This window comes from Coregonus clupeaformis, unplaced genomic scaffold (assembly GCF_020615455.1).
Source record: "Coregonus clupeaformis isolate EN_2021a unplaced genomic scaffold, ASM2061545v1 scaf0123, whole genome shotgun sequence".
NCBI lineage: Eukaryota > Metazoa > Chordata > Actinopteri > Salmoniformes > Salmonidae > Coregonus > Coregonus clupeaformis.
Genome location: NW_025533578.1, coordinates 180,001 through 206,461, shown reverse-complemented (window position 1 = coordinate 206,461; position 26,461 = coordinate 180,001). Strand labels below are relative to the sequence as shown.

General features: G+C 44.7%; 1 protein-coding gene across 1 annotated transcript in view; it reads right to left on the bottom strand.

The window, feature by feature from the left end:
* Positions 1-26,461, bottom strand: part of LOC121574709 (dedicator of cytokinesis protein 3) — a 345,949-nt gene that overhangs the window by 162,551 nt on the left and 156,937 nt on the right. Inside the window, exon 4 of the mRNA XM_045213536.1 lies at positions 6,243-6,298. Coding sequence (XP_045069471.1) covers positions 6,243-6,298 — 56 coding nt within the window. The remainder of the gene's footprint in view (positions 1-6,242; positions 6,299-26,461) is intronic.

Below are 26,461 nucleotides of genomic sequence, written 5' to 3'. Positions count from 1 at the left end.
GTAAGTAGATCACTCACAATACATATAGATCCCTGTGTAAGTAGATCACACACAATACATATAGATCCCTGTGTAAGTAGATCACACACAATACATATATATCACTGTGTAAGTAGATCACTTACAATACATATAGATCACTGTGTAAGTAGATCACTCACAATACATATAGATCACTGTGTAAGTAGATCACACACAATACATATATATCACTGTGTAAGTAGATCACTCACAATACATATAGATCACTGTGTAAGTAGATCACTCACAATACATATAGATCACTGTGTAAGTAGATCACACACAATACATATATATCACTGTGTAAGTAGATCACTCACAATACATATAGATCACTGTGTAAGTAGATCATTCACAATACATATAGATCCCTGTGTAAGTAGATCACACACAATACATATAGATCCCTGTGTAAGTAGATCACACACAATACATATAGATCCCTGTGTAAGTAGATCACACACAATACATATAGATCACTGTGTAAGTAGATCACACACAATACATATATATCACTGTGTAAGTAGATCACTTACAATACATATAGATCACTGTGTAAGTAGATCACTCACAATACATATAGATCCCTGTGTAAGTAGATCACACACAATACATATATATCACTGTGTAAGTAGATCACTTACAATACATATAGATCACTGTGTAAGTAGATCACTCACAATACATATAGATCCCTGTGTAAGTAGATCACACACAATACATATAGATCCCTGTGTAAGTAGATCACACACAATACATATAGATCCCTGTGTAAGTAGATCACACACAATACATATATATCCCTGTGTAAGTAGATCACACACAATACATATAGATCCCTGTGTAAGTAGATCACACACAATACATATATATCCCTGTGTAAGTAGATCACACACAATACATATAGATCCCTGTGTAAGTAGATCACACACAATACATATATATCCCTGTGTAAGTAGATCACACACAATACATATAGATCCCTGTGTAAGTAGATCACACACAATACATATAGATCCCTGTGTAAGTAGATCACTCACAATACATATAGATCACTGTGTAAGTAGATCACTCACAATACATATAGATCCCTGTGTAAGTAGATCACACACAATACATATAGATCCCTGTGTAAGTAGATCACACACAATACATATAGATCCCTGTGTAAGTAGATCACACACAATACATATAGATCCCTGTGTAAGTAGATCACACACAATACATATAGATCCCTGTGTAAGTAGATCACACACAATACATATAGATCCCTGTGTAAGTAGATCATTCACAATACATATAGATCCCTGTGTAAGTAGATCACACACAATACATATAGATCCCTGTGTAAGTAGATGACATATGAAGTATTGTACCTATACATCAAGTACATTACAGCCCTCTAGAACGGTAAACTGAACTGACTTCTGGGATCAGCACAGTAGACTGTAGGGAGACAGTGGAGGAGAAGAGGTAGAGGAAGAGAGACAGTGGAGGAGAAGAGGAAGAGGAAGAGAGACAGTGGAGGAGAAGAGGAAGAGGTAGAGAAGGAAGCTTTTTCCTGACCATGTGACTTAACCAGGAACAGTTCTAGGCCCTAGTTATTATAGCCCATAATGGACAAGGTTATGTGGTCAGAAAAAAAAGTCCATAAATCTGGACAGGGCTGCAACAACAGGCAACAGGAAATATCTATGGACCTAAAAAAATATTGAATGTCGGCGACGTGTGATATTACAGAGCCCTGAATGTCCATAACACACTACTGTGTCCCTCTAGAGAGATGATGACGACATAGGTTTTTAGGACAGACTATGTTCCTTTGGATAAAACAATTGTACTAAACATCATGTGTTATATACAGTGGGATAGGAAAGACGTAGATGGTGGATAAATGAAGATCACCATTTAAAAAATGGTCACGGTTCCTGTCTGTGTAAGTGGGCATCCCCTTTCATGTTTTTCCAGCGTAAACTCACGGCTCCTCCATAATCTCTGGCATGCTCACGGTTCATCCATAATCTCTGGCATGCTCACGGTTCATCCATAATCTCTGGCATGCTTACGGTTCCTCCATAATCTCTGGCATGCTCACGGTTCCTCCATAATCTCTGGCATGCTTACGGTTCCTCCATAATCTCTGGCATGCTCACGGTTCCTCCATAATCTCTGGCATGCTTACGGTTCCTCCATAATCTCTGGCATGCTCACGGTTCCTCCATAATTACTCTACCCCTCCCTCTCTCTCTACCTCTACTCTCCCCCCTCCATCTCTCTCTACCTCTACTCTCCCTCCTCCCTCTCTCTCTACTTCTCCTCTCCCTCCTCCCTCTCTCTCTACTTCTCCTCTCCCCCTCCATCTCTCTCTACCTCTACTCTCCCCCTCCCTCTCTCTCTCTCTCTCTCTCTCTCTCTCTCTCTCTCACCTCTACTCTCTCCCCTCCCTTTCTCCAAACTCAAATTCGTATAATATATTTGTTGTGTTACCCATAAGACAACAAATAATATTGTTAGAATATTAGTCCTGAGTTTCCCCATATGTTTTAGGATTACAGTTGACCCACAACTAAATATGTAGCCCACATTATTTTAATTACAAGTTGACAGCAAACACTTGGGAAAAAATCTATTAAAATGGCATTTGCATAATGTTTTGAAAGCGTTTATTTTAGTTCAGATTAATTGAAGTAACGGATGTCTTAATTTGCATAACTGTTTTAATTAAATGCACGGAGAGCCAAATTCATTGGAATTACAATCCTTTACAGTTTCCAAGTACCCCTCAGGGGATTTGAAGAAAGAAAATAAGCATTTTCAGTTTTAAAATATGTATTCTTGAACATGGAATGTTATTGGAAATGGGGCTGGCGTACCGTATTTAAGAATTTCATTTCCAAACAGTCTGTTGCTGATCTCAATAGATCATCAGATTTCCATACTATACTTGTTTAAATACTTTTCACTGGAGGGCTGCGACAAAGAAAGACTTGCAGGGACTCAGAATAAAAGATGACCATAATATACTGTATCTTGTCTAGCCTGGCCTTATATCTATTTATGATGTCATTGTTACAGATGCAATGCATCTTAATTTGACCCTGCTTCTAACAGCAGGAAAATAATCCTGCAGCAACAGGAAATGTGAATTATTATGTGGATTATAATTTTCTGTCGGGGTTGATACATTTTTTTTATTAGGGCAAATCAAGTCTGAAATGTTAAAGTGGAAATGATAAACATTAGAAGCATTTTAAAACTTTTAATACACTACAATTTGCATTTCCTACTGCGCAGAAGTGATCGAATAAAATAGCAAATCTGTACGCCAGAGGAGATGGCAAGACTGCACAAACCAATCTGGGACCAGGCTAGATCTTGTATATCCTTAGCGATGATTTCACTGGGTTGTTTCCCTGTACCACTACTGTAGTTTCCCTGTACCATTCTGGATAACTGGACCCTGTACATGACTATGGTTTCCCTGTACCATGCTGGATAACTGTTAACTGGACCCTGTACATGACTATAGTTTCCCTGTACCATTCTGGATAACTGGACCCTGTACATGACTGTAGTTTCCCTGTACCATTCTGGATAACTGTTAACTAGACCCTGTACATGACTGTAGTTTCCCTGTACCATTCTGGATAACTGGACCCTGTACATGACTGTAGTTTCCCTGTACCATTCTGGATAACTGGACCCTGTACATGACTGTAGTTTCCCTGTAACTTGCTGGATAACTGGACCCTGTACATGACTGTAGTTTCCCTGTAACTTGCTGGATAACTGGACCCTGTACATGACTGTAGTTTCCCTGTAACTTGCTGGATAACTGGACCCTGTACATGACTGTAGTTTCCCTGTACCATGCTGGATAACTGTTAACTGGACCCTGTACATGACTGTAGTTTCCCTGTACCATGCTGGATAACTGGACACTGTACATGACTGTAGTTTCCCTGTACCATGCTGGATAACTGGACCCTGTACATGACTATAGTTTCCCTGTACCATGCTGGATAACTGGACCCTGTACATGACTGTAGTTTCCCTTTAACATACTGGATAACTGGACCCTGTACATTACTGTAGTTTCCCTGTACCATGCTGGATAACTGGACCCTGTACATGACTGTAGTTTCCCTGTACCATGCTGGATAACTGTTAACTAGACCCTGTACATGACTGTAGTTTCCCTGTACCATGCTGGATAACTGGACACTGTACATGACTGTAGTTTCCCTGTACCATGCTGGATAACTGGACCCTGTACATGACTGTAGTTTCCCTGTACCATGCTGGATAACTGGACCCTGTACATGACTGTAGTTTCCCTGTACCATGCTGGATAACTGGACCCTGTACATGACTGTAGTTTCCCTGTAACTTGCTGGATAACTGGACCCTGTACATGACTGAAGTTTCCCTGTAACTTGCTGGATAACTGGACCCTGTACATGACTGTAGTTTCCCTGTAACTTGCTGGATAACTGGACCCTGTACATGACTGTAGTTTCCCTTTAACATACTGGATAACTGGACCCTGTACATGACTGTAGTTTCCCTGTACCATGCTGGATAACTGGACCCTGTACATGACTGTAGTTTCCCTGTAACTTGCTGGATAACTGGACCCTGTACATGACTGTAGTTTCCCTTTAACATACTGGATAACTGGACCCTGTACATGACTGTAGTTTCCCTGTACCATGCTGGATAACTGGACCCTGTACATGACTGTAGTTTCCCTGTAACTTGCTGGATAACTGGACCCTGTACATGTAGATGTAGAGTGAAGTAAGAACCTCTGCAGACAGACAATGTAGCACACAGGGTCAGCAAGAGGAATCAATCAGATATACAGGGAGGGATGACTGTAGGTGGAGGGAGGAGAGGAGGAGAGAGGGAGGAGAGGAGGAGAGAGGGAGGAGAGGAGGAGAGAGGGATGAGAGGAGGAGAGAGGGAGGAGAGGAGGAGAGAGGGAGGAGAGGAGGAGAGAGGGATGAGAGGAGGAGAGAGGGATGACTGTAGGTGGAGGGAGGAGAGGAGGAGAGAGGGAGGAGAGGAGGAGAGAGGGAGGAGAGGAGGAGAGAGGGAGGAGAGGAGGAGAGAGGGATGAGAGGAGGAGAGAGGGAGGAGAGGAGGAGAGAGGGAGGAGAGGAGGAGAGAGGGAGGAGAGGAGGAGAGAGGTAGGAGAGGAGGAGAGAGGGAGGAGAGGAGGAGAGAGGGAGGAGAGGAGGAGAGAGGGATGAGAGGAGGAGAGAGGGAGGAGAGGAGGAGAGAGGGATGAGAGGAGGAGAGAGGGATGAGAGGAGGAGAGAGGGAGGAGAGGAGGAGAGAGGGATGAGAGGAGGAGAGAGGGATGAGAGGAGGAGAGAGGGAGGAGAGGAGGAGAGAGGGATGAGAGGAGGAGAGAGGGAGGAGAGGAGGAGAGAGGGAGGAGAGGAGGAGAGAGGGAGGAGAGGAGAGGAGGAGAGAGGGAGGAGAGGAGGAGAGAGGGAGGAGAGGAGGAGAGAGGGAGGAGAGGGAGAGGAGGAGAGAGGGAGGAGAGGAGGAGAGAGGGATGAGAGGAGGAGAGAGGGAGGAGAGGAGGAGAGAGGGATGAGAGGAGGAGAGAGGGAGGAGAGGAGGAGAGAGGGAGGAGAGGAGGAGAGAGGGAGGAGAGGAGGAGAGAGGGAGGAGAGGAGGAGAGAGGGATGAGAGGAGGAGAGAGGGAGGAGAGGAGGAGAGAGGGAGGAGAGGAGGAGAGAGGGATGAGAGGAGGAGAGAGGGAGGAGTGGAGGAGAGAGGGATGAGAGGAGGAGAGAGGGAGGAGAGGAGGAGAGAGGGATGAGAGGAGGAGAGAGGGATGAGAGGAGGAGAGAGGGAGGAGAGGAGGAGAGAGGGATGAGAGGTATGGGGAAAAGATTAGTAATAAGGGAGGCAGTTAAATAATATGCCTGGTCTTGACAGCCTCTCTCCTCTTTCCTCCGTTCCTCTTCTCTCCTCATCCCTTTCTCTCCCCCTTTCCTCTCCTCTCCCCTCCTCTCTCCTCCGTTCCTCTTCTCTCCTCATCCCTTTCTCTCCTCCTTTCCTCTCCTCTCCCCTCCTCTCTCCTCCATCCCTCTCTCCGTTCCTCTCATCATGGCTCTCTCCTCTCCACAATCCCTCTTCCCTCTCTCCTCTCCTCTGTCTCCTCAGAGAAAGTTGTTTGGTATAATTATTGGAGGGGTTCTTACCCTCTGTTGGTTACGATGGCCTTCTTCAAGTGGACGAAGCTGGTCGGGAAGATCCCCTGGAAAAGAAAGGAGAAAAACACATGTATTAGCGAAGACTGGAGTCCATGCTACTGCTGGGAGACAAAGAAAGAGAGAAAGACGAGAGAGAAACAGACAGCGAGAGAGAGAGAGAGAGAGAGGGAGGGGGAGAGAGAGAGAGAGAGAAAGGGGGTGTGAGAGAGAGAGAGAGAGAGAGAGAGAGAGAGAGAGAGAGAGAGAGAGAGGGGGAGAGAGAGAGAAAGGGGGTGAGAGACAGGGAGAGAGAGAGAGAGAGAGAGAGAGAGAGAGAGAGAGAGAGAGAGAGAGAGAGAGAGAGAGAGAGAGAGAGAGAGAGAGAGAGAGAGAGAGAGAGAGAGAGAGAGAGTATTTAATTTTATCCCAGAGTGTCACTGTGGGTCATTTCAACACATCTCTTTCCAAGCGCCCAGAAGATCTGTAGTATCTCTGACAGGACTCTGTCATGATAATAATAATAATAATATGCCATTTAGCAGACGCTTTTATCCAAAGCAACTTACAGTCATGTGTACATACATTTTTACATATGGATGGACCCAGGGATCGAACCCACTACCCTGGCGTTACAAGTGCCATGCTCTACCAATTGAGCTACAGACGACCACGATGTAATGATGTAATGAACAACTGTCACACCACCCTGTATCTCTGACAGGACTCTGTCATGATGTTGTGAACAACTGTCACACCACCCTGTATCTCTGACAGGACTCTGTCATGATGTTGTGAACAACTGTCACACCACCCTGTATCTCTGACAGGACTCTGTCATGATGTTGTGAACAACTGTCACACCACCCTGTATCTCTGACAGGACTCTGTCATGATGTTGTGAACAACTGTCACACCACCCTGCATCTCTGACAGGACTCTGTCATGATGTTGTGAACAACTGTCACACCACCCTGTATCTCTGACAGGACTCTGTCATGATGTTGTGAACAACTGTCACACCACCCTGTATCTCTGACAGGACTCTGTCATGATGTTGTGAACAACTGTCACACCACCCTGTATCTCTGACAGGACTCTGTCATGATGTTGTGAACAACTGTCACACCACCCTGCATCTCTGACAGGACTCTGTCATGATGTTGTGAACAACTGTCACACCACCCTGTATCTCTGACAGGACTCTGTCATGATGTTGTGAACAACTGTCACACCACCCTGTATCTCTGACAGGACTCTGTCATGATGTTGTGAACAACTGTCACACCACCCTGTATCTCTGACAGGACTCTGTCATGATGTTGTGAACAACTGTCACACCACCCTGTATCTCTGACAGGACTCTGTCATGATGTTGTGAACAACTGTCACACCACCCTGTATCTCTGACAGGACTCTGTCATGATGTTGTGAACAACTGTCACACCACCCTGTATCTCTGACAGGACTCTGTCATGATGTTGTGAACAACTGTCACACTCCCTGTATCTCTGACAGGACTCTGTCATGATGTTGTGAACAACTGTCACACCACCCTGTATCTCTGACAGGACTCTGTCATGATGTTGTGAACAACTGTCACACCACCCTGTATCTCTGACAGGACTCTGTCATGATGTTGTGAACAACTGTCACACCACCCTGTATCTCTGACAGGACTCTGTCATGATGTTGTGAACAACTGTCACACCCCCTGTATCTCTGACAGGACTCTGTCATGATGTTGTGAACAACTGTCACACCACCCTGTATCTCTGACAGGACTCTGTCATGATGTTGTGAACAACTGTCACACCCCCTGTATCTCTGACAGGACTCTGTCATGATGTTGTGAACAACTGTCACACCACCCTGTATCTCTGACAGGACTCTGTCATGATGTTGTGAACAACTGTCACACCACCCTGTATCTCTGACAGGACTCTGTCATGATGTTGTGAACAACTGTCACACCACCCTGTATCTCTGACAGGACTCTGTCATGATGTTGTGAACAACTGTCACACCCCCCTGTATCTCTGACAGGACTCTGTCATGATGTTGTGAACAACTGTCACACCACCCTGTATCTCTGACAGGACTCTGTCATGATGTTGTGAACAACTGTCACACCACCCTGTATCTCTGACAGGACTCTGTCATGATGTTGTGAACAACTGTCACACCACCCTGTATCTCTGACAGGACTCTGTCATGATGTTGTGAACAACTGTCACACCACCCCTGCATCTCTGACAGGACTCTGTCATGATGTTGTGAACAACTGTCACACCACCCTGTATCTCTGACAGGACTCTGTCATGATGTTGTGAACAACTGTCACACCACCCTGTATCTCTGACAGGACTCTGTCATGATGTTGTGAACAACTGTCACACCACCCTGTATCTCTGACAGGACTCTGTCATGATGTTGTGAACAACTGTCACACCACCCTGTATCTCTGACAGGACTCTGTCATGATGTTGTGAACAACTGTCACACCACCCTGTATCTCTGACAGGACTCTGTCATGATGTTGTGAACAAATAGTAGTCATAGACAGTCAGTCTAGCCAGCTAGTTTTGGCCACTTGCTTCAGGCACAAACCAGTCTCACATCTCTTCATTAATTCCCTATATAGTGCATTGTGTTTGACCCATTGAGCTCTGGTCAAAAGTAGTGCACAAACTACCAGCCCTCCAGGACACCGCTATCATCCAGAAGGCGAGGTCAGTACAGGTGCATCAAAGCTGGGACCGAGAGAATGAAAAACAGCTTCTATCTCAAGGCCATCAGACTGTTAAATAGCCATCACTAGCACATTAGAGGCTGCTGCTGCCTATTGAAATCAATGGCCACTTTAAGAAATGGAACACTAGTCACTTTAATAATGTTTACATATCTTGCACTACTCATCTCATATGTATACACTGTATTCTATTCTATAATATTCTACTGTATCTTAGTCCATGCCGCTCTGTCATTGCTTGTCCATATATGTATATATCCTTAAATTCCATTCCTTACTTAGATTTGTGTGTATTGGGTATATGTTGTGAAATTGTGAATAGATATTACTGCACTGTCGGAGCTAGAAGCACAAGCATTTCGCTACACCCGCAATAACATCTGCTAAACACGTGTATGTGACAAATACAATTTTATTTTATTTTATTTAATATAAAACGAGGTGCCGTTTGGAACACACCGTTTGTCTTTTCAAAATCGCCCTTCCAACAACTAAAACTGGTTACGTCATTTTTTTACTCAAACATGCAAGAATTTATGCGTTCGAGTCAGATATTAAACTTTCATTAGCAACGTGGAATAGTTTGGTGTGAAAAGCCAAGGTTGGATGTACCGTAGCGCCCAATGTCTGACTCGGGGACAGGGAACAACAACGACAACAACATCAAACCTCACGTATAGCAAGATATACAGTAACTCTCTTGCTTGCTGTCCAATGTCTCCCTGTAAGAGGTATGACTTTCCTGTCTCATAACAAAACAGTTGCAAGGTTACAGAGGTCAACTACATATCTTGTACACCCATTTCAAGAACAATATTCCTCTGATGTGTATTCAGGATGCGTTCCAAATGATACTCTCTTATATAGTGCACTTTCAACCAGGGCCCATAGTGCTCTGATCTAAAGTAGTACACTATGTAGGGAATAGGGTGCCATTTGGGGTGCATACATTAACACATATTTTCATGTCAGCTTCACACTCTCAGGAAGCAGTGCTCTGAGCTGCCTTCAGGGGTATATCACACTGGTGATTCAACAGATGGAGGGGATACATACATACAGAGAGAGAGAGAGAGAGAGAGAGAGAGAGAGAGAGAGAGAGAGAGAGAGAGAGAGAGAGAGAGAGAGAGAGAGAGAGAGAGAGAGAGAGAGAGAGAGAGAGAGAGAGAGAGAGAGAGAGAGAGAGAGAGAGAGAGAGAGAGAGAGAGAGAGAGAGAGAGAGAGAGAGCACAGATCCAGATCGCTTGTAATTTCCCAACATGCACTGCTGCTACGTAATGCTTCTCTTCCCAGATGTCGAGCTGAAAGGAGGTCACACACAGATGTCTGTATGCGTGTGTATATGTGTGTGTATATGCCAGCAGCAGTAATGAATGTGTTATCTCTCTACATCATTCCCTGGATAGACAGTCATTCACATTCTTCAGAGGCAGCATATTCCATCAACCTACCGTCTCTCATATCAATTATTGATCACTGAACACACTAAATGTAGCACACAGTAGAACATAGCTACATCTGTGTAGGATCTTAATTTGAGACAGTTTGCTACAGCAGGAAAATAATCCAGCAGCAACAGGAAATGTGAATTATTATGTGGATTATAACTAATGGACATTTTTGTAGGGGTTGATACATTTTTCGTAAGCGAAAATCAAGTCTGAAATTTCAAAGTGGAAATTACAAACTTCAGAAGCCTTTTTAAACCTCACAGATAGGATTGTAACGTGAGCAGCCATTTCCCCATGCAGTGTGTGTGTGTGTGTGTATGGGTGTGCGTGCGTCTGCCAGCCGGGTTGCGATGGTATTCATCTCTCTGAGCAGCCCTGCCTGCACGTCCTCACGGCAGAGCACTCCAGCCACGGTGAGCCCCCCATGGAGAATCCCTGCAACAGTCTCATTGCCATGCTCTCTTGAGACACACACACAATAATAATATGCCATTTAGCAGACGCTTTTATCCAAAGCGGCTTACAGTCATGCGTGCATACATTTTTGTGTATGGGTGGTCCCGGGGATCAAACCCACTACCTTGGCGTTACAAGCGCCGTGCTCTACCAATTGAGCTACAGAGGACCACACACACACGCACACACAAACACACATTCACACAAACACACACACACACACACACACACACAAACACACACACACACGCACACACAAACACACACACACAAACACACACACACACAAACACATATACACACACACACACACACATGCACACACACACGCACACACAAACACACACAAATACACACAAACACACACACACACACACACACACAAACAAACAAACACAAAAACACACACACACACACACACACACACTGAACATAGATAATGCTGCTTGTTTCTTTGGTACATAATGAGGAAAGAAGCGTCATAATCAAGGTATGTAGCCGGAGGGTTGGAGGAGCACTGACCTGTGACAAACTGCCTTGCCTACCCATCCTCCCCCTAGATACAGACACAAGCCTTGTGCTCAACCACTAGTCCAGAATAAAGGGTGTAAAAGTGAGGATGGAGATTAGAGGAGAGGAGAGGAGAGGAGAGGAGAGGAGAGGAGAGGAGAGGAGAGGAGAGGAGAGGAGAGGGAGGGGAGGGGGGGAGGGAGGAGAGGGAGAAGGAGAGGGAGAGAGAGGAGAGGGGGGAGGGGAGGAGAGGAGAGGAGGGGAGAGGGAGAGGAGAGGAGAGGGAGGAGAGGAGGGAGGAGAGGAGAGGAGAGGAGAGAGAGGAGGGAGGAGAGGAGAGGAGAGGAGAGGAGAGGAGAGGAGAGGAGAGGAGAGGAGAGGAGAGGAGAGGAGAAAATACCTACTAGACCACTAGTCTAACAGAAACAGCACACTGAAGTATTGTAACCTTGCGGATACTCTACTAAATAAATCATTCAGAAGTATTGTAACCTTTCGGATACACCACTAAATAAATCATTCAGAAGTACTGTGCAGCGGTCTGGCAACAACCTTTATAAATCCTTCATGATGGTATTTTATATTCAAGCCAAAAAAACTGAGAATATGAATTTGTCCTAAATTAAAAGAAAGAGGATTCAAAGACTTTATCTATTAATATGATAGATGTTGTAGATATTAATAGCACACGTTTCCTGAAATAGAGCTTGGAACATTAAGTATGAGTCAGTATACTCACACTAGCTCAAAGGTAAAGCAAAGCAATATGACGTTGTCATTCATGATTTACTGCTTACAGAAATATTCAACAACAACTAAAAATAAATAATGAATAAATAACCTTTTTTTCCCCCAATGCTGCCACTATGTGATCGCCGTTGCTATTGATATCTGTTAGCAGGAGGTCATCCCACTGTGTACGGTGACATCATACTGCTGAGTCTACCTTTAAGGACTGAAATCAATTTCTGTAGTTCAGCATCAGGTAACAGTCAGAAGAGACAGATGGGAACTCTTAACAAGGATGCAGGTTAGCTCAGGTAGCTAATTAGCTAAAGGAGTTTGAGATTTTTAAAGAGTATTAAGACAGTGACACTGATGGTGAATGAGTGGGCATGGTAGACTAACAATAGAAATGTGTAGCTGGATGGCCAGCAAGTATAAGAGAGGTTCAGATGAAAAGGAGAAGGACTCTAATAAGGGGGGTAGATTAGCTAGGTTAAGGAGCCTGTCGTTTGAGAATGGATGAGGGTGGGTGAGTGGGCTGGGTAGACTCACAATGGAAATCACCTTAGCAGTAGTACAGTAGGAAGCTGAGGGATAGAAGGCAGCTGACCTGGCCTGTAGGTACAGTAGGAAGCTGAGGTCACTGACCTGGCCTGTAGGTACAGTAGGAAGCTGAGGTCACTGACCTGGCCTGTAGGTACAGTAGGAAGCTGAGGTCACTGACCTGGCCTGTAGGTACAGTAGGAAGCTGAGGTCACTGACCTGGCCTGTAGGTACAGTAGGAAGCTGAGGTCACTGACCTGGCCTGTAGGTACAGTAGGAAGCTGAGGTCACTGACCTGGCCTGTAGGTACAGTAGGAAGCTGAGGTCACTGACCTGGCCTGTAGGTACAGTAGGAAGCTGAGGTCACTGACCTGGCCTGTAGGTACCAGTAGGAAGCTGAGGTCACTGACCTGGCCTGTGGGTACAGTAGGAAGCTGAGGTCACTGACCTGGCCTGTAGGTACCGTAGGAAGCTGAGGTCACTGACCTGGCCTGTAGGTACCAGTAGGAAGCTGAGGTCACTGACCTGGCCTGTAGGTACAGTAGGAAGCTGAGGTCACTGACCTGGCCTGTAGGTACAGTAGGAAGCTGAGGTCACTGATCTGGCCTGTAGGTACCGTAGAAGCTGAGGTCACTGACCTGGCCTGTAGGTACCGTGAGGGAAGCTGAGGTCACTGACCTGGCCTGTAGGTACCATAGGAAGCTGAGGTCACTGACCTGGCCTGTAGGTACTAATACAGTAGGAAGCTGAGGTCACTGACCTGGCCTGTAGGTACAGTAGGAAGCTGAGGTCACTGACCTGGCCTGTAGGTACCGTAGGAAGCTGAGGTCACTGACCTGGCCTGTAGGTACAGTAGGAAGCTGAGGTCACTGACCTGGCCTGTAGGTACTAATACAGTAGGAAGCTGAGGTCACTGACCTGGCCTGTAGGTACCGTAGGAAGCTGAGGTCACTGACCTGGCCTGTAGGTACAGTAGGAAGCTGAGGTCACTGACCTGGCCTGTAGGTACCGTAGGTAGCTGAGGTCACTGACCTGGCCTGTAGGTACTAATACAGTAGGAAGCTGAGGTCACTGACCTGGCCTGTAGGTACCGTAGGAAGCTGAGGTCACTGACCTGGCCTGTAGGTACTAATATAGTAGGAAGCTGAGGTCACTGACCTGGCCTGTAGGTACAGTAGGAAGCTGAGGTCACTGACCTGGCCTGTAGGTACCGTAGGAAGCTGAGGTCACTGACCTGGCCTGTAGGTACTAATACAGTAGGAAGCTGAGGTCACTGACCTGGCCTGTAGGTACCGTAGGAAGCTGAGGTCACTGACCTGGCCTGTAGGTACTAATACAGTAGGAAGCTGAGGTCACTGACCTGGCCTGTAGGTACCGTGAGGAAGCTGAGGTCACTGACCTGGCCTGTAGGTACCGTAGGAAGCTGAGGTCACTGACCTGGCCTGTAGGTACCGTAGGAAGCTGAGGTCACTGACCTGGCCTGTAGGTACCGTAGGAAGCTGAGGTCACTGACCTGGCCTGTAGGTACTAATACAGTAGGAAGCTGAGGTCACTGACCTGGCCTGTAGGTACCGTAGGATGCTGAGGTCACTGACCTGGCCTGTAGGTATTAATACAGTAGGAAGCTGAGGTCACTGACCTGGCCTGTAGGTACAGTAGGACGCTGAGGTCACTGACCTGGCCTGTAGGTACAGTAGGAAGCTGAGGTCACTGACCTGGCCTGTAGGTACAGTAGGATGCTGAGGTCACTGACCTGGCCTGTAGGTACAGTAGGAAGCTGAGGTCACGGACCTGGCCTGTAGGTACCGTAGGAAGCTGAGGTCACTGACCTGGCCTGTAGGTACTAATACAGTAGGAAGCTGAGGTCACTGACCTGGCCTGTAGGTACCGTAGGAAGCTGAGGTCACTGACCTGGCCTGTAGGTACCGTAGGAAGCTGAGGTCACTGACCTGGCCTGTAGGTACCGTAGGAAGCTGAGGTCACTGACCTGGCCTGTAGGTACCGTAGGAAGCTGAGGTCACTGACCTGGCCTGTAGGTACAGTAGGAAGCTGAGGTCACTGACCTGGCCTGTAGGTACCGTAGGATGCTGAGGTCACTGACCTGGCCTGTAGGTACTAATACAGTAGGAAGCTGAGGTCACTGACCTGGCCTGTAGGTACAGTAGGAAGCTGAGGTCACTGACCTGGCCTGTAGGTACGAATACAGTAGGATGCTGAGGTCACTGATCTGGCCTGTAGGTACAGTAGGAAGCTGAGGTCACTGACCTGGCCTGTAGGTACAGTAGGAAGCTGAGGTCACGGACCTGGCCTGTAGGTACTAATACAGTAGGAAGCTGAGGTCACTGACCTGGCCTGTAGGTACGAATACAGTAGGAAGCTGAGGTCACTGACCTGGCCTGTAGGTACCGTAGGAAGCTGAGGTCACTGACCTGGCCTGTAGGTACAGTAGGAAGCTGAGGTCACTGACCTGGCCTGTAGGTACAGTAGGATGCTGAGGTCACTGACCTGGCCTGTAGGTACAGTAGGAAGCTGAGGTCACGGACCTGGCCTGTAGGTACAGTAGGATGCTGAGGTCACTGACCTGGCCTGTAGGTACAGTAGGAAGCTGAGGTCACGGACCTGGCCTGTAGGTACTAATACAGTAGGAAGCTGAGGTCACTGACCTGGCCTGTAGGTACAGTAGGATGCTGAGGTCACTGACCTGGCCTGTAGGTACCGTAGGATGCTGAGGTCACGGACCTGGCCTGTAGGTACTAATACAGTAGGAAGCTGAGGTCACTGACCTGGCCTGTAGGTACAGTAGGAAGCTGAGGTCACTGACCTGGCCTGTAGGTACCGTAGGAAGCTGAGGTCACGGACCTGGCCTGTAGGTGATAATACAGTAGAATGCTGAGGTCACTGACCTGGCCTGTAGGTACAGTAGGAAGCTGAGGTCACTGACCTGGCCTGTAGGTACAGTAGGAAGCTGAGGTCACTGACCTGGCCTGTAGGTACTAATACAGTAGGAAGCTGAGGTCACTGATCTGGCCTGTAGGTACAGTAGGAAGCTGAGGTCACTGACCTGGCCTGTAGGTACGAATACAGTAGGAAGCTGAGGTCACTGACCTGGCCTGTAGGTACAGTAGGAAGCTGAGGTCACGGACCTGGCCTGTAGGTGATAATACAGTAGAATGCTGAGGTCACTGACCTGGCCTGTAGGTACAGTAGGAAGCTGAGGTCACTGACCTGGCCTGTAGGTACAGTAGGAAGCTGAGGTCACTGACCTGGCCTGTAGGTACTAATACAGTAGGAAGCTGAGGTCACTGACCTGGCCTGTAGGTACTAATACAGTAGAATGCTGAGGTCACTGACCTGGCCTGTAGGTACAGTAGGAAGCTGAGGTCACTGACCTGGCCTGTAGGTACAGTAGGATGCTGAGGTCACTGACCTGGCCTGTAGGTACTAATACAGTAGGAAGCTGAGGTCACTGACCTGGCCTGTAGGTACGAATACAGTAGGAAGCTGAGGTCACTGACCTGGCCTGTAGGTACAGTAGGAAGCTGAGGTCACTGACCTGGCCTGTAGGTACAGTAGGAAGCTGAGGTCACTGACCTGGCCTGTAGGTACCGTAGGAAGCTGAGGTCACTGACCTGGCCTGTAGGTACAGTAGGAAGCTGAGGTCACTGACCTGGCCTGTAGGTACCGTAGGATGCTGAGGTCACTGACCTGGCCTGTAGGTACTAATACAGTAGGAAGCTGAGGTCACTGACCTGGCCTGTAGGTACTAATACAGTAGGAAGCTGAGGTCACTGACCTGGCCTGTAGGTACTAATAAAGTAGGAAGCTGAGGTCACTGACCTGGCCTGTAGGTACAGTAGGAAGCTGAGGTCATTGACCTGGCCTGTAGGTACTAATACAGTAGGAAGCTGAGGTCACTGACCTGGCCTGTAGGTACAGTAGGAAGCTGAGGTCACTGACCTGGCCTGTAGGTACGAATACAGTAGGAAGCTGAGGTCACTGACCTGGCCTGTAGGTACTAATACAGTAGGAAGCTGAGGTCACTGACCTGGCCTGTAGGTACGAATAAAGTAGAAAGCTGAGGTCACTGACCTGGCCTGTAGGTACAGTAGGAAGCTGAGGTCACTGACCTGGCCTGTAGGTACGAATACAGTAGGAAGCTGAGGTCACTGACCTGGCCTGTAGGTACGTATACAGTAGGAAGCTGAGGTCACTGACCTGGCCTGTAGGTGCGAATACAGTAGGAAGCTGAGGTCACTGACCTGACCTGTAGGTACGAATACAGTAGGAAGCTGAGGTCACTGACCTGGCCTGTAGGTACGAATACAGTAGGAAGCTGAGGTCACTGACCTGGCCTGTAGGTACTAATACAGTAGGAAGCTGAGGTCACTGACCTGGCCTGTAGGTACAGTAGGAAGCTGAGGTCACTGACCTGGCCTGTAGGTACGAATACAGTAGGAAGCTGAGGTCACTGACCTGGCCTGTAGGTACGAATACAGTAGGAAGCTGAGGTCACTGACCTGACCTGTAGGTACGAATACAGTAGGAAGCTGAGGTCACTGACCTGGCCTGTAGGTACGAATACAGTAGGAAGCTGAGGTCACTGACCTGGCCTGTAGGTACCGTAGGAAGCTGAGGTCACTGACCTGGCCTGTAGGTACTAATACAGTAGGAAGCTGGAAATCTAATTAGCATAATACAAAAAGACGATGAGACATCCCAAAAATCTCATCACAAAATCGTCTGTAGTGTCCGACGCCTCTATGGAAGGATGAGACTGTGTTTGTATGGGCTAATAGCAGTAAGGCCAAAAATAATTTAATCAAATAATTTTTGTATATCTTTTTGTGATTCTTCAAGGGGTCTTAAAATTCTAAAACAAATAGCTAAATGATCCTTGGTATGACCTTCTTAAAACAATTCCATATAGCGTAGTAGAACCCCCCCCCTCCCTCCTCCCCCGGCTGAGACAGGGCTTACACTCTGGTTAAGAACATAATACCCTCTTTTTTTTAATGACTGCGCTGTCTCCAGGACATGCTAGGGTGGTCTGTAGGTTACAACCCAATTATTACATTTACATTACATTTACATTATTTACATTTACATTATTTAGCAGACGCTCTTATCCAGAGCGAATTATCACAGCAATACGTCCTCCTACGTTGTACAGCAGTATGGATATTGGGAATAGAGCCTGTCTCTCCCTGGTCTTCTCTGTTTCAGTGACAAGTCCCCCCCCGTCCCTTCCCCCGTCCCTTCCCCCGTCCCTTCCCCCGTCCCTCTCAGCCATTCAATTGATCCCTCTCTCTGTGTGGGAGCAGGTTGAGGTATGGAGGACTGATCTGCTCAAATAGGCAAGAACCCTTCCCCGGGGAGAACATTGATGCAGCCTGGCTGCCTGGCTGGGGGAAGATTGGAGCACAGAGAGAAACCCTACTTTCAGCACAAAATATCAGCCAGTCAAGTGAAAATAGGTACACAGACAACCCTACAGTGCAGTAGGTCTGTTCCTTTTCTTGCTTTCATAAAACCCAAAAGGTAACATCGGCCATCGATAAGAGTGTCTGCTAGATTCAAGACCAAAAAAACCTTATTTTAGTACAAAGTATGAGCCAATCAAATGGAATACACAAACATACTCTATGTGTCCGTCTTTACTTGCTAAGATAAAAACCAAATGTAGAAATAACATAGCATTGCTTTGGTTAAGAGTGTCTAATGCAAAATGACTACAGTCTGAAAGATTTGCCCTTTACAGGAAAAGGTAAATATACAGTACCAGTCAAAAATGTTGGACACACCTACTCATTCCAGGTTTTTTCTTTATTTTTACTATTTTCTACCTTGTAGAATAATAGTGAAGACATCAAAACTATGAAATAACACACATGGAGTCATGTAGTAACCAAAAAAGGTGTTAAACAAATCAAAATACATTTTATATTTTAGATTCTTCAAAGTAGCCACCCTTTGCCTTGATGACAGCTTTGCACACTCTTGGCATTCTCTCAACCAGCTTCATGAGGTAGTCCCCTGGAATGCATTTCAATTAACAGGTGTGCCTTGTTAAAAGTTAATTTGTGGGATTTCTTTCCTTCTTAATGCATTTGAGCCAATCAGTTGTGTTGTGACAAGGTAGGGGTGGTATACAGAAGATAGCCCTACTTGGTAAAATACCAAGTCCATATTATGGCAAGAGCAGCTCAAATAAGCAAAGAGAAACAACAGTCTATCATTACTTTAAGACAAGAAGGTCAGTCAATCTGGAAAATGTCAAGAACTTTGAAAGTTTCATCAAGTGCAGTCGCAAAAACCATCAATCTCTATGATGAAACTGGCTCTCATGAGGACCGCCTTAGGAAAGGAAGACCCAGAGTTACCTCTGCTGCAGAGGATAAGTTCGTTAGAGTTAACTGCACCTCAGATTGCAGCCCAAATAAATGCTTCACAGAGTTCCAAGTAACAGACACATCTCAACATCAACTGTTCAGAGGAGACTGCGTGAATCAGGCCTTCATGGTCCAATTGCTGCAAACCTAAAGGACCCAAATAACAGTTTGCAGTTCTCCCAGGGTCTGCTCGATGAGTTGAAACAGGAGAATGGCACGATTACAGCAATCTGTAAGTCATTGAGAGAGGACATCAGTTCTGTCTGTGAATCCACAATAGAAGAGAGAAGAGAGAGAAGAGAGAGAGAGAGAGAGAAGAGAAAGAGAGAGAGACAGAGAGACAGAGAAATAGAGAAACAGAGACAGAGAGAGAGAGGAGAGAGAGAGAAGAGAGAGAGAGGAGAGAGAGAGAAGAGAGAGAGAGAGAGAGAGAGAGAGAGAGAGAGAGAGAGAGAGAGAGAGAGAGAGAGAGAGAGAGAGAGAGAGAGAGAGAGTCAGCTCACTGACACCCCTATCAGACCACAGCAAAATCACAGTCTACTTGAACAGAGCAATACTCAATCATGAGGCATCAAAGCCAAAGGAACTGAATAATATTAAGAAATGCTATAGTTGTTTCGAAACCTACCAAAAAACAATTAGGCAACAACAAATTCAATCCCTTTTGGACAACTTCCTGGACCAAATGTTCCACTGTAATAGTGAAGGTGTAAACTTGGCAGTAGAAAACCTAAACAGTATATTTGACCTCTCAGCTTCCCTATCAAATCTAAAAGTCTCTAACAGAAAACCGAAGAAAAGTAACAACAATGACAAATGGTTTGACGAAGAATGCAAAAACCTAAGAAAGAAATTGAGAAAACTATCCAACCAAAAACATAGAGACCCAGAAAACCTGAGCCTATGCCTTCACTATGGTGAATCACTAAAACAATACAGAAATACACTACGAAAAAGAAGGAACAGCACGTCAGATATCAGCTCAATGTAACTGAAGAATCCATAGACTAACCACTTCTGGGAAAATTGGAAATCACTAAACAAACAACAACACGAAGAGCTATCTATCCAAAATGGAGATGTATGGGTAAACCACTTCTCCAATCTTTTTAGCCCTATAACAAAGAACAAACAGCAAAAATATATACATGATCAAATGCAAATCTTAGAATCAACTATTAAAGACTAACAGAACCCACTGGATTCTCCAATTACATTGAATGAACTACAGGACTGAATACAAACCCTCCAACCCCAAAAGGCCTGTGGTGTTGATGGTATCCTCAATTAAATGATAAAATATACAGACCACAAATTCCAATTGGCTATACTTAAACTATTTAACATCATCCTTAGCTCTGGCATCTTCCCCAATATTTGGAACCAAGGACTGATCACCCCAATCCACAAAAGTGGAGACAAATTTGACCCAAATAACTACTGTGGGATATGTGTCAACAGCAACCTTGGGGAAATCCTCTGCATTATCATTAACAGCAGACTAGTTCATTTCCTCAGTGAAAACAATGTACTGAGCAAATGTCAAATTGCCTTTTTACCAAATTACCATGCGACACACCACGTATTCACCTTTCAGACCCTAATTGACAAACAAACAAAGGCAAAATCTTCTCATGCTTTGTTGATTTCAAAAAAGCTTTTGACTCAATTTGGCATGAGGGTCTGCTTTACAAATAGATGGAAAGTGGTGTTGGGGGAAAAACATACGACATTATAAAATCATTGTACACAAACAACAAGTGTGAGGTTAAAATTGGCAAAAAATACACACATTTCTTTCCACAGGGCCGGGGGGTGAGACAGGGATGCAGTTTAAGCCCCACCCTCTTCAACATATATCAACGAATTGGCGAGGGCACTAGAACAGTCTGCAGCACCCGGCCTCACCCTACTAGAATCTGAAGTCAAATGTTTACTGTTTGCTGATGATCTGGTGCTTCTGTCACCAACCAAGGAGGGAGAGAGAGAGACATACAGAGAGCGAGAGAGAGAGAGAGAGAGACAGAGAAAGAGACAGAGAGAGATAGAGACATACAGAGAGAGAGAAAGAGAGAGAGAGAGAGAGACAGAGAGAGACAGAGAGAGAGCGACAGAGAGAGAGAAAGAGAGAGAGAGAGAGAGAGAGAGAGAGAGAGAGAGACAGACAGAGATCTCAAAATCACAAAATCCATTAGATTACCCAATAACATTTACAATAACCCAACAAGAACTAAATGAAAAGCTCAAATCTATAAAATCAAAGAAGGCTTGTGGTCTAGATAACATCAGAAATGAAATGCTGAAAAACAGCACACCTGAGTTGCAAAATGCTGTGCTTAAGTTGTTCAACATAGTTTTAACTTCTGGCTGCTTCCCTGATGTCTGGAACCAGGAGCTCATCTCCCCTATCCACAAAAGTGGAGACAAATCAGACCCCAATAATTACAGGGGAATTTGCGTAAACAGCAACTTGGGAAAGGTATGTACACAGAAAACAAGTGTGCAATAAAAATCAAAAACCAAAGAACATAATTATTTTCACAACGTCGAGGTGTGAGACAAGGCTGCAGTTTGAGTCCAAATCTTTTCAACATTTATATCAATTAATTAGCAGACATGTTGGACCATTCTCCGGCCCCAGGACTCACACTATTTGACACAGAGGTAAAATACCTGCTATATGCTGATGACTTGGTACTTCTATCACCAACCAAAGAAGGTCTTCAACAGAACCTTAACATTCTAGAGCAATATTGCCATAATTGGGCCCTGGCAGTAAATTTAAAAAAAACTAAAATCATGATTTTCCAAAAAAAATAACAATGTCAGGAACATAAATATAAATTCACCCTGAACAACACCATAATTGAACACACTAAAAATTACACATACCTTGGTCTGACCATATCTGCATCGGGAAACTTTAATATGGCAGTGAATGCACTCAAAGAAAAAGCCCGCAGAGCATTGTATGCAATAAAAATGAAATTATTCAAAATCAACATCCCAATTAGAATTTTGACCAAAATATTGACAGTGTAATCCTACCAATAGCTCTTTACGGAAGTGAGGTTTGGGGGCCACTCAATAAACTGGACTTTAAAATGTGGGACAAACATCCAATTGAAGCCCTACATGCAGAATTATGTCAGAAAATTCTACAAGTTCAGAGAAATACACCAACTAATGCATGTAGGGCAGAATTGGGCCGCTTTCCAGTAGTAAAGAAAATACAGAAAATATCATAAAAATGTTGGCTACATCTAAATTCAAGTCCAAATTCAAGTCTGCAATTTAAAGCACTTCAAACCCAAGAGCTGAGCCCAGAAACGAGCCCTCTCAGTCAGCTGGTGTTGGACCTAACCAACCAAGCTGACACCAGCACTGCTTCAAAAGAAAGGATTCCAATGAACAAAATCATGAACCAATCAAACATTGGAAAAACGAAACAAAATCCCAAAGCCGACTAAATTGCTATCTGACCCTAAACAGAGAACATGAATTGGCTGATTATCTCTACTCTGTCAGTGATACGAAGCAGAGACAGATCCTTACCAAGTACAGGCTGAGTGACCACCAATTGGCAATAGAAACCGGCAGACATAAAAAGACATGGCTACCCAAAGAGGAGCGTATATGTGGTCACTGCACGACAGGGGAGGTAGAAACAGAGATGCACTTTCTCCTTTACTGTGATAAATATTCCTCACAAAGAGATTCATTATTCACAGAAATGACTACATTTATTCCAAATTTTAACTTATTAAATCCAGAGGAAAAACTAAAAATACTCATGAGTGAAGGAGCATTGGCTCCTCTTGCAGCCACATATGTATTTGCCTGCCATAGCCTGAGGGACACTGAATAATAACATCTGCATAGTAAATAGTAACGTACTTATTATTATTGTTATTGCTATTATTGTTATTACCATTATTATTGTTGTTTATCATTCCAAATAGTAGTGGTATGGGTGGTAATGGTAATGATGGCAGTTTAATGATGGTGGTGGGAGTAGTGGTAGTAATGATGATGGTAGTTGTAGTACTGATATAATGGTGAAGATGACCGTTATTTAGTTATAAGTTAGTTATAGTTTCATTTTCCATATTTAGATTTGTATATTTATTATATTTCTACTATTGACTGTTACCATTTTATTGTTGTTATTTATTTATTTATTATTATTTACTACCATTTTTTATTATTATTTGTTAATCTTTATTATTTTATTACAATGTATATTGTATACATTGTTGCTTTGGCAGTATTGACGCAATGTTTTTCATGCCAATAAAGCAGCTTGAATTGAATTGAAATTGACAGAGAGAGAGAGAGAGAGAGAGAGAGAGAGAGACAGAGAGAGAGAGAGACAGAGAGAGAGTGATAGAGACACAGAGAGAGAGAGAGAGAGAGAGAGAGAGACAGAGAGAGAGAGCGAGAGAGCGAGAGAGAGAGACATACAGAGAGAGAGAGAGAGACACAGAGAGAGAGAGAGAGAGAGAGAGAGAGATAGAGAGAGAGGCAGGGAGAGAGAGAGAGACAGAGAGGCAGAGAGAGAGAGAGAGACAGAGAGAGAGACAGAGAGAGAGCGAGAGAGAGAGAGACATACAGAGAGAGAGACAGAGAGAGAGAGAGAGAGAGAGAGAGAGAGAGACAGAGAGGCAGAGAGAGAGAGATAGAGACAGAGAGAGAGACAGAGAGGCAGAGAGAGAGAGAGACAGAGAGAGAGCGAGAGAGAGAGACATACAGAGAGAGAGAGAGAGAGAGAGAGAGAGAGAGAGAGAGACATACAGAGAGAGAGAGAGACAGATAGTTTTTTTTTGAGTTTTTACAAAACCTTTATTTTATACTCAAGTGTTAACATAAATAATGGCACACTGCATTTTCAGATATGAAACAACAAATGTCATTCCTAAATAAAAAATAAAACAAAAAAAATAAACAAATTAATTAAATTAAAATACAAAAAAACATATACATTCAACTCATTTCATCAACAAAAAAAAGTTTCCCCTCCTCCACAAAACAAACCGCTCCTTCGTAGGCCCACTTCTCCTCAAACAATGGGAGATCTTTTACAGCCGAGAAGAACTCAAAATCCCCTTTTATTCTCGCTTTCACTAATCCTTTAAAAACACATCTTACATCCTGCCCATATCCCGTTTCTATCTTATGTTTCCTACTCAGAAAAATTGACATCTTAGCTTGTCCCAAAATAAAATTTAACAGTTGACGTTTTCTTTTCTGTTGCTTACTATATTGAAACCCCAAAATAAAAACAGTGTTATTGAAAATCTCCGCTACAGTTTTAAACAAAGACTCCAGCATTTCCAAGAGAGGCTTTATCCTCTCACACTCCATAAAACAGTGAAAAACTGTTTCTCTTATATTACAGAAAGGACATCCATCTCCAACATCTGAGTTAATAACAGATACAAAAGCATTAACTGCATTGATGCCATGCAAAACCTTCCATTGCATATCCCCAGTACCATTTTGTAATAGTGGCTTGTACAATGCTCTCCATGCTGGCTTTACCTTGTCATCAATGCCCAATTTTACCCTCCATGGAGTGTCTTTTCTATTTATCAATGTATCTTTATTCAACACCTTGACACACCCCCTATATAAGTATTTCCCATTCACCTCATCCAAACCCACCTCTTCCAACCCTCTCAAATCCAGTAATAACGCCTTTCTTTCTGACTCTGGGATATTGGGTGTAATCCCTAGTCTTGGAAATGAGACGTTTTCATCTTGTACCTTCTTCTTGTGACTATTCAGCATACCCCACTCTTCTGCTGACAGAGCCTTCCTGCATCTTCCCAGCAGTTGTCCGACAATCCTTTCCGACCTCACCCCCAAATGTTCCATCCATTAAGGCGGGCCCAGCCATGGCCATTAACTGTTTTAAGGTGATGATTTTGCCCTTCACCAGAATCTTGGAGAAATGTGGAACAGCTGCAGTTGTACAATCCATTCTTGCCCCATACACCAGAGGTTCCTCCAACAGCCAATGCACTGACTCCGCTGAAGTTCGTCTGGACACCTTCATTATGCTCCACACCCTAAGAAGGCCTCTGTAAAACGGAGGTACTCCCTCCCTAGAAATCTGGCTACTATCAACCAAAATTAAAGCCTTCTTTAAACCTAATCCCCCAACCTGCTGTAATACAAGACCTGCCACCCCTCTCCAAACCACATTTTCCGGTCCATAAAGCAACCTTTGAATACATTGAAACCGGAAAGCAGCAGCCCTACTAGCAAGATGTACAAGACCTTGTCCCCCCTCCTCTTTTGACAAATACAAAACACTTTGTGGAACCCGATGATATTTATCCCAAAATAAATCAACAATAATCGCCTGTATCTTAGCCAGAAGGCCAGATGGTGGCTCTAAAACTGACAACCGATGCCACAGTGCGCCCCCTATATGACATACGAGATAACAACCAACGCCATCTCTTCATCCTCCCTTCCACCATTTCAACCACCCCAATCCAATTTTTTCCATTGTCCCCTCATCTCCTAGGTACACTCCAAGATACTTAAAACCTCCCTTACACCATTCCAGCCCCCCTGGCAAATCCATGATCCCTCCAGACCATTCTCCAATCTGTAAAGCACAATTTTTTTCTCCCAATTTACATTTGCAGAGGATATTCCCCTAAAACGATCAACCATTAGACTCAAACTATCCACCTCCGCTTCATTTTTCACTAAAAACAGCTACATCATCAGCATAGGCTGAGAGACGAATAGGAGGAATATCCTCTGAAAGGTGCACCCCTTCAATGTCAAGCAGGTAGCTTAGTGGGTAAGAGCATTGTGCCAGTAACCGAAAGGTCGCTGGTTCTAATCCCCGAGCCGACTAGGTGAAAAATCTGTCGATGTGCCCTTAAGCAAGGCACTTAACCCTAATTGCTCCTGTAAGTCGCTCTGGATAAGAGCGTCTGCTAAATGACTAAAATGTAAAAATGTAAAAATTTAGTAGTGGCTCTATAGCAATGGCATATATAATTCCTGACAAAGAACATCCCTGCCTAATACCTCTACACACTTTAAAAGGAGCACTCAAGCCACTGTTAACTTTCAATACACTTTCAATATCACCTTTATCATGGCAATAAAACCAGAGCTGAACCCAAACGCCTCAAAACTGTGCCATAAGTATTGATGTTCAACTCGGTCAAATGCCTTTTCCTGATCAATTGAAATTAGACCAGCATCCAACCCAATAGCCCTAGAGACGTCCAAAAAATCACGAATCAGAGAAATGTTTTCCCCTATCTGCCTGCCAGGAACACAGTAGGACTGGTCCGTATGTATGATTTGCCCCATCACCTCCCTCAGCCTGTTGGACAAAGCCTTTGACAGGATCTTATAATCAGTGCACAATAA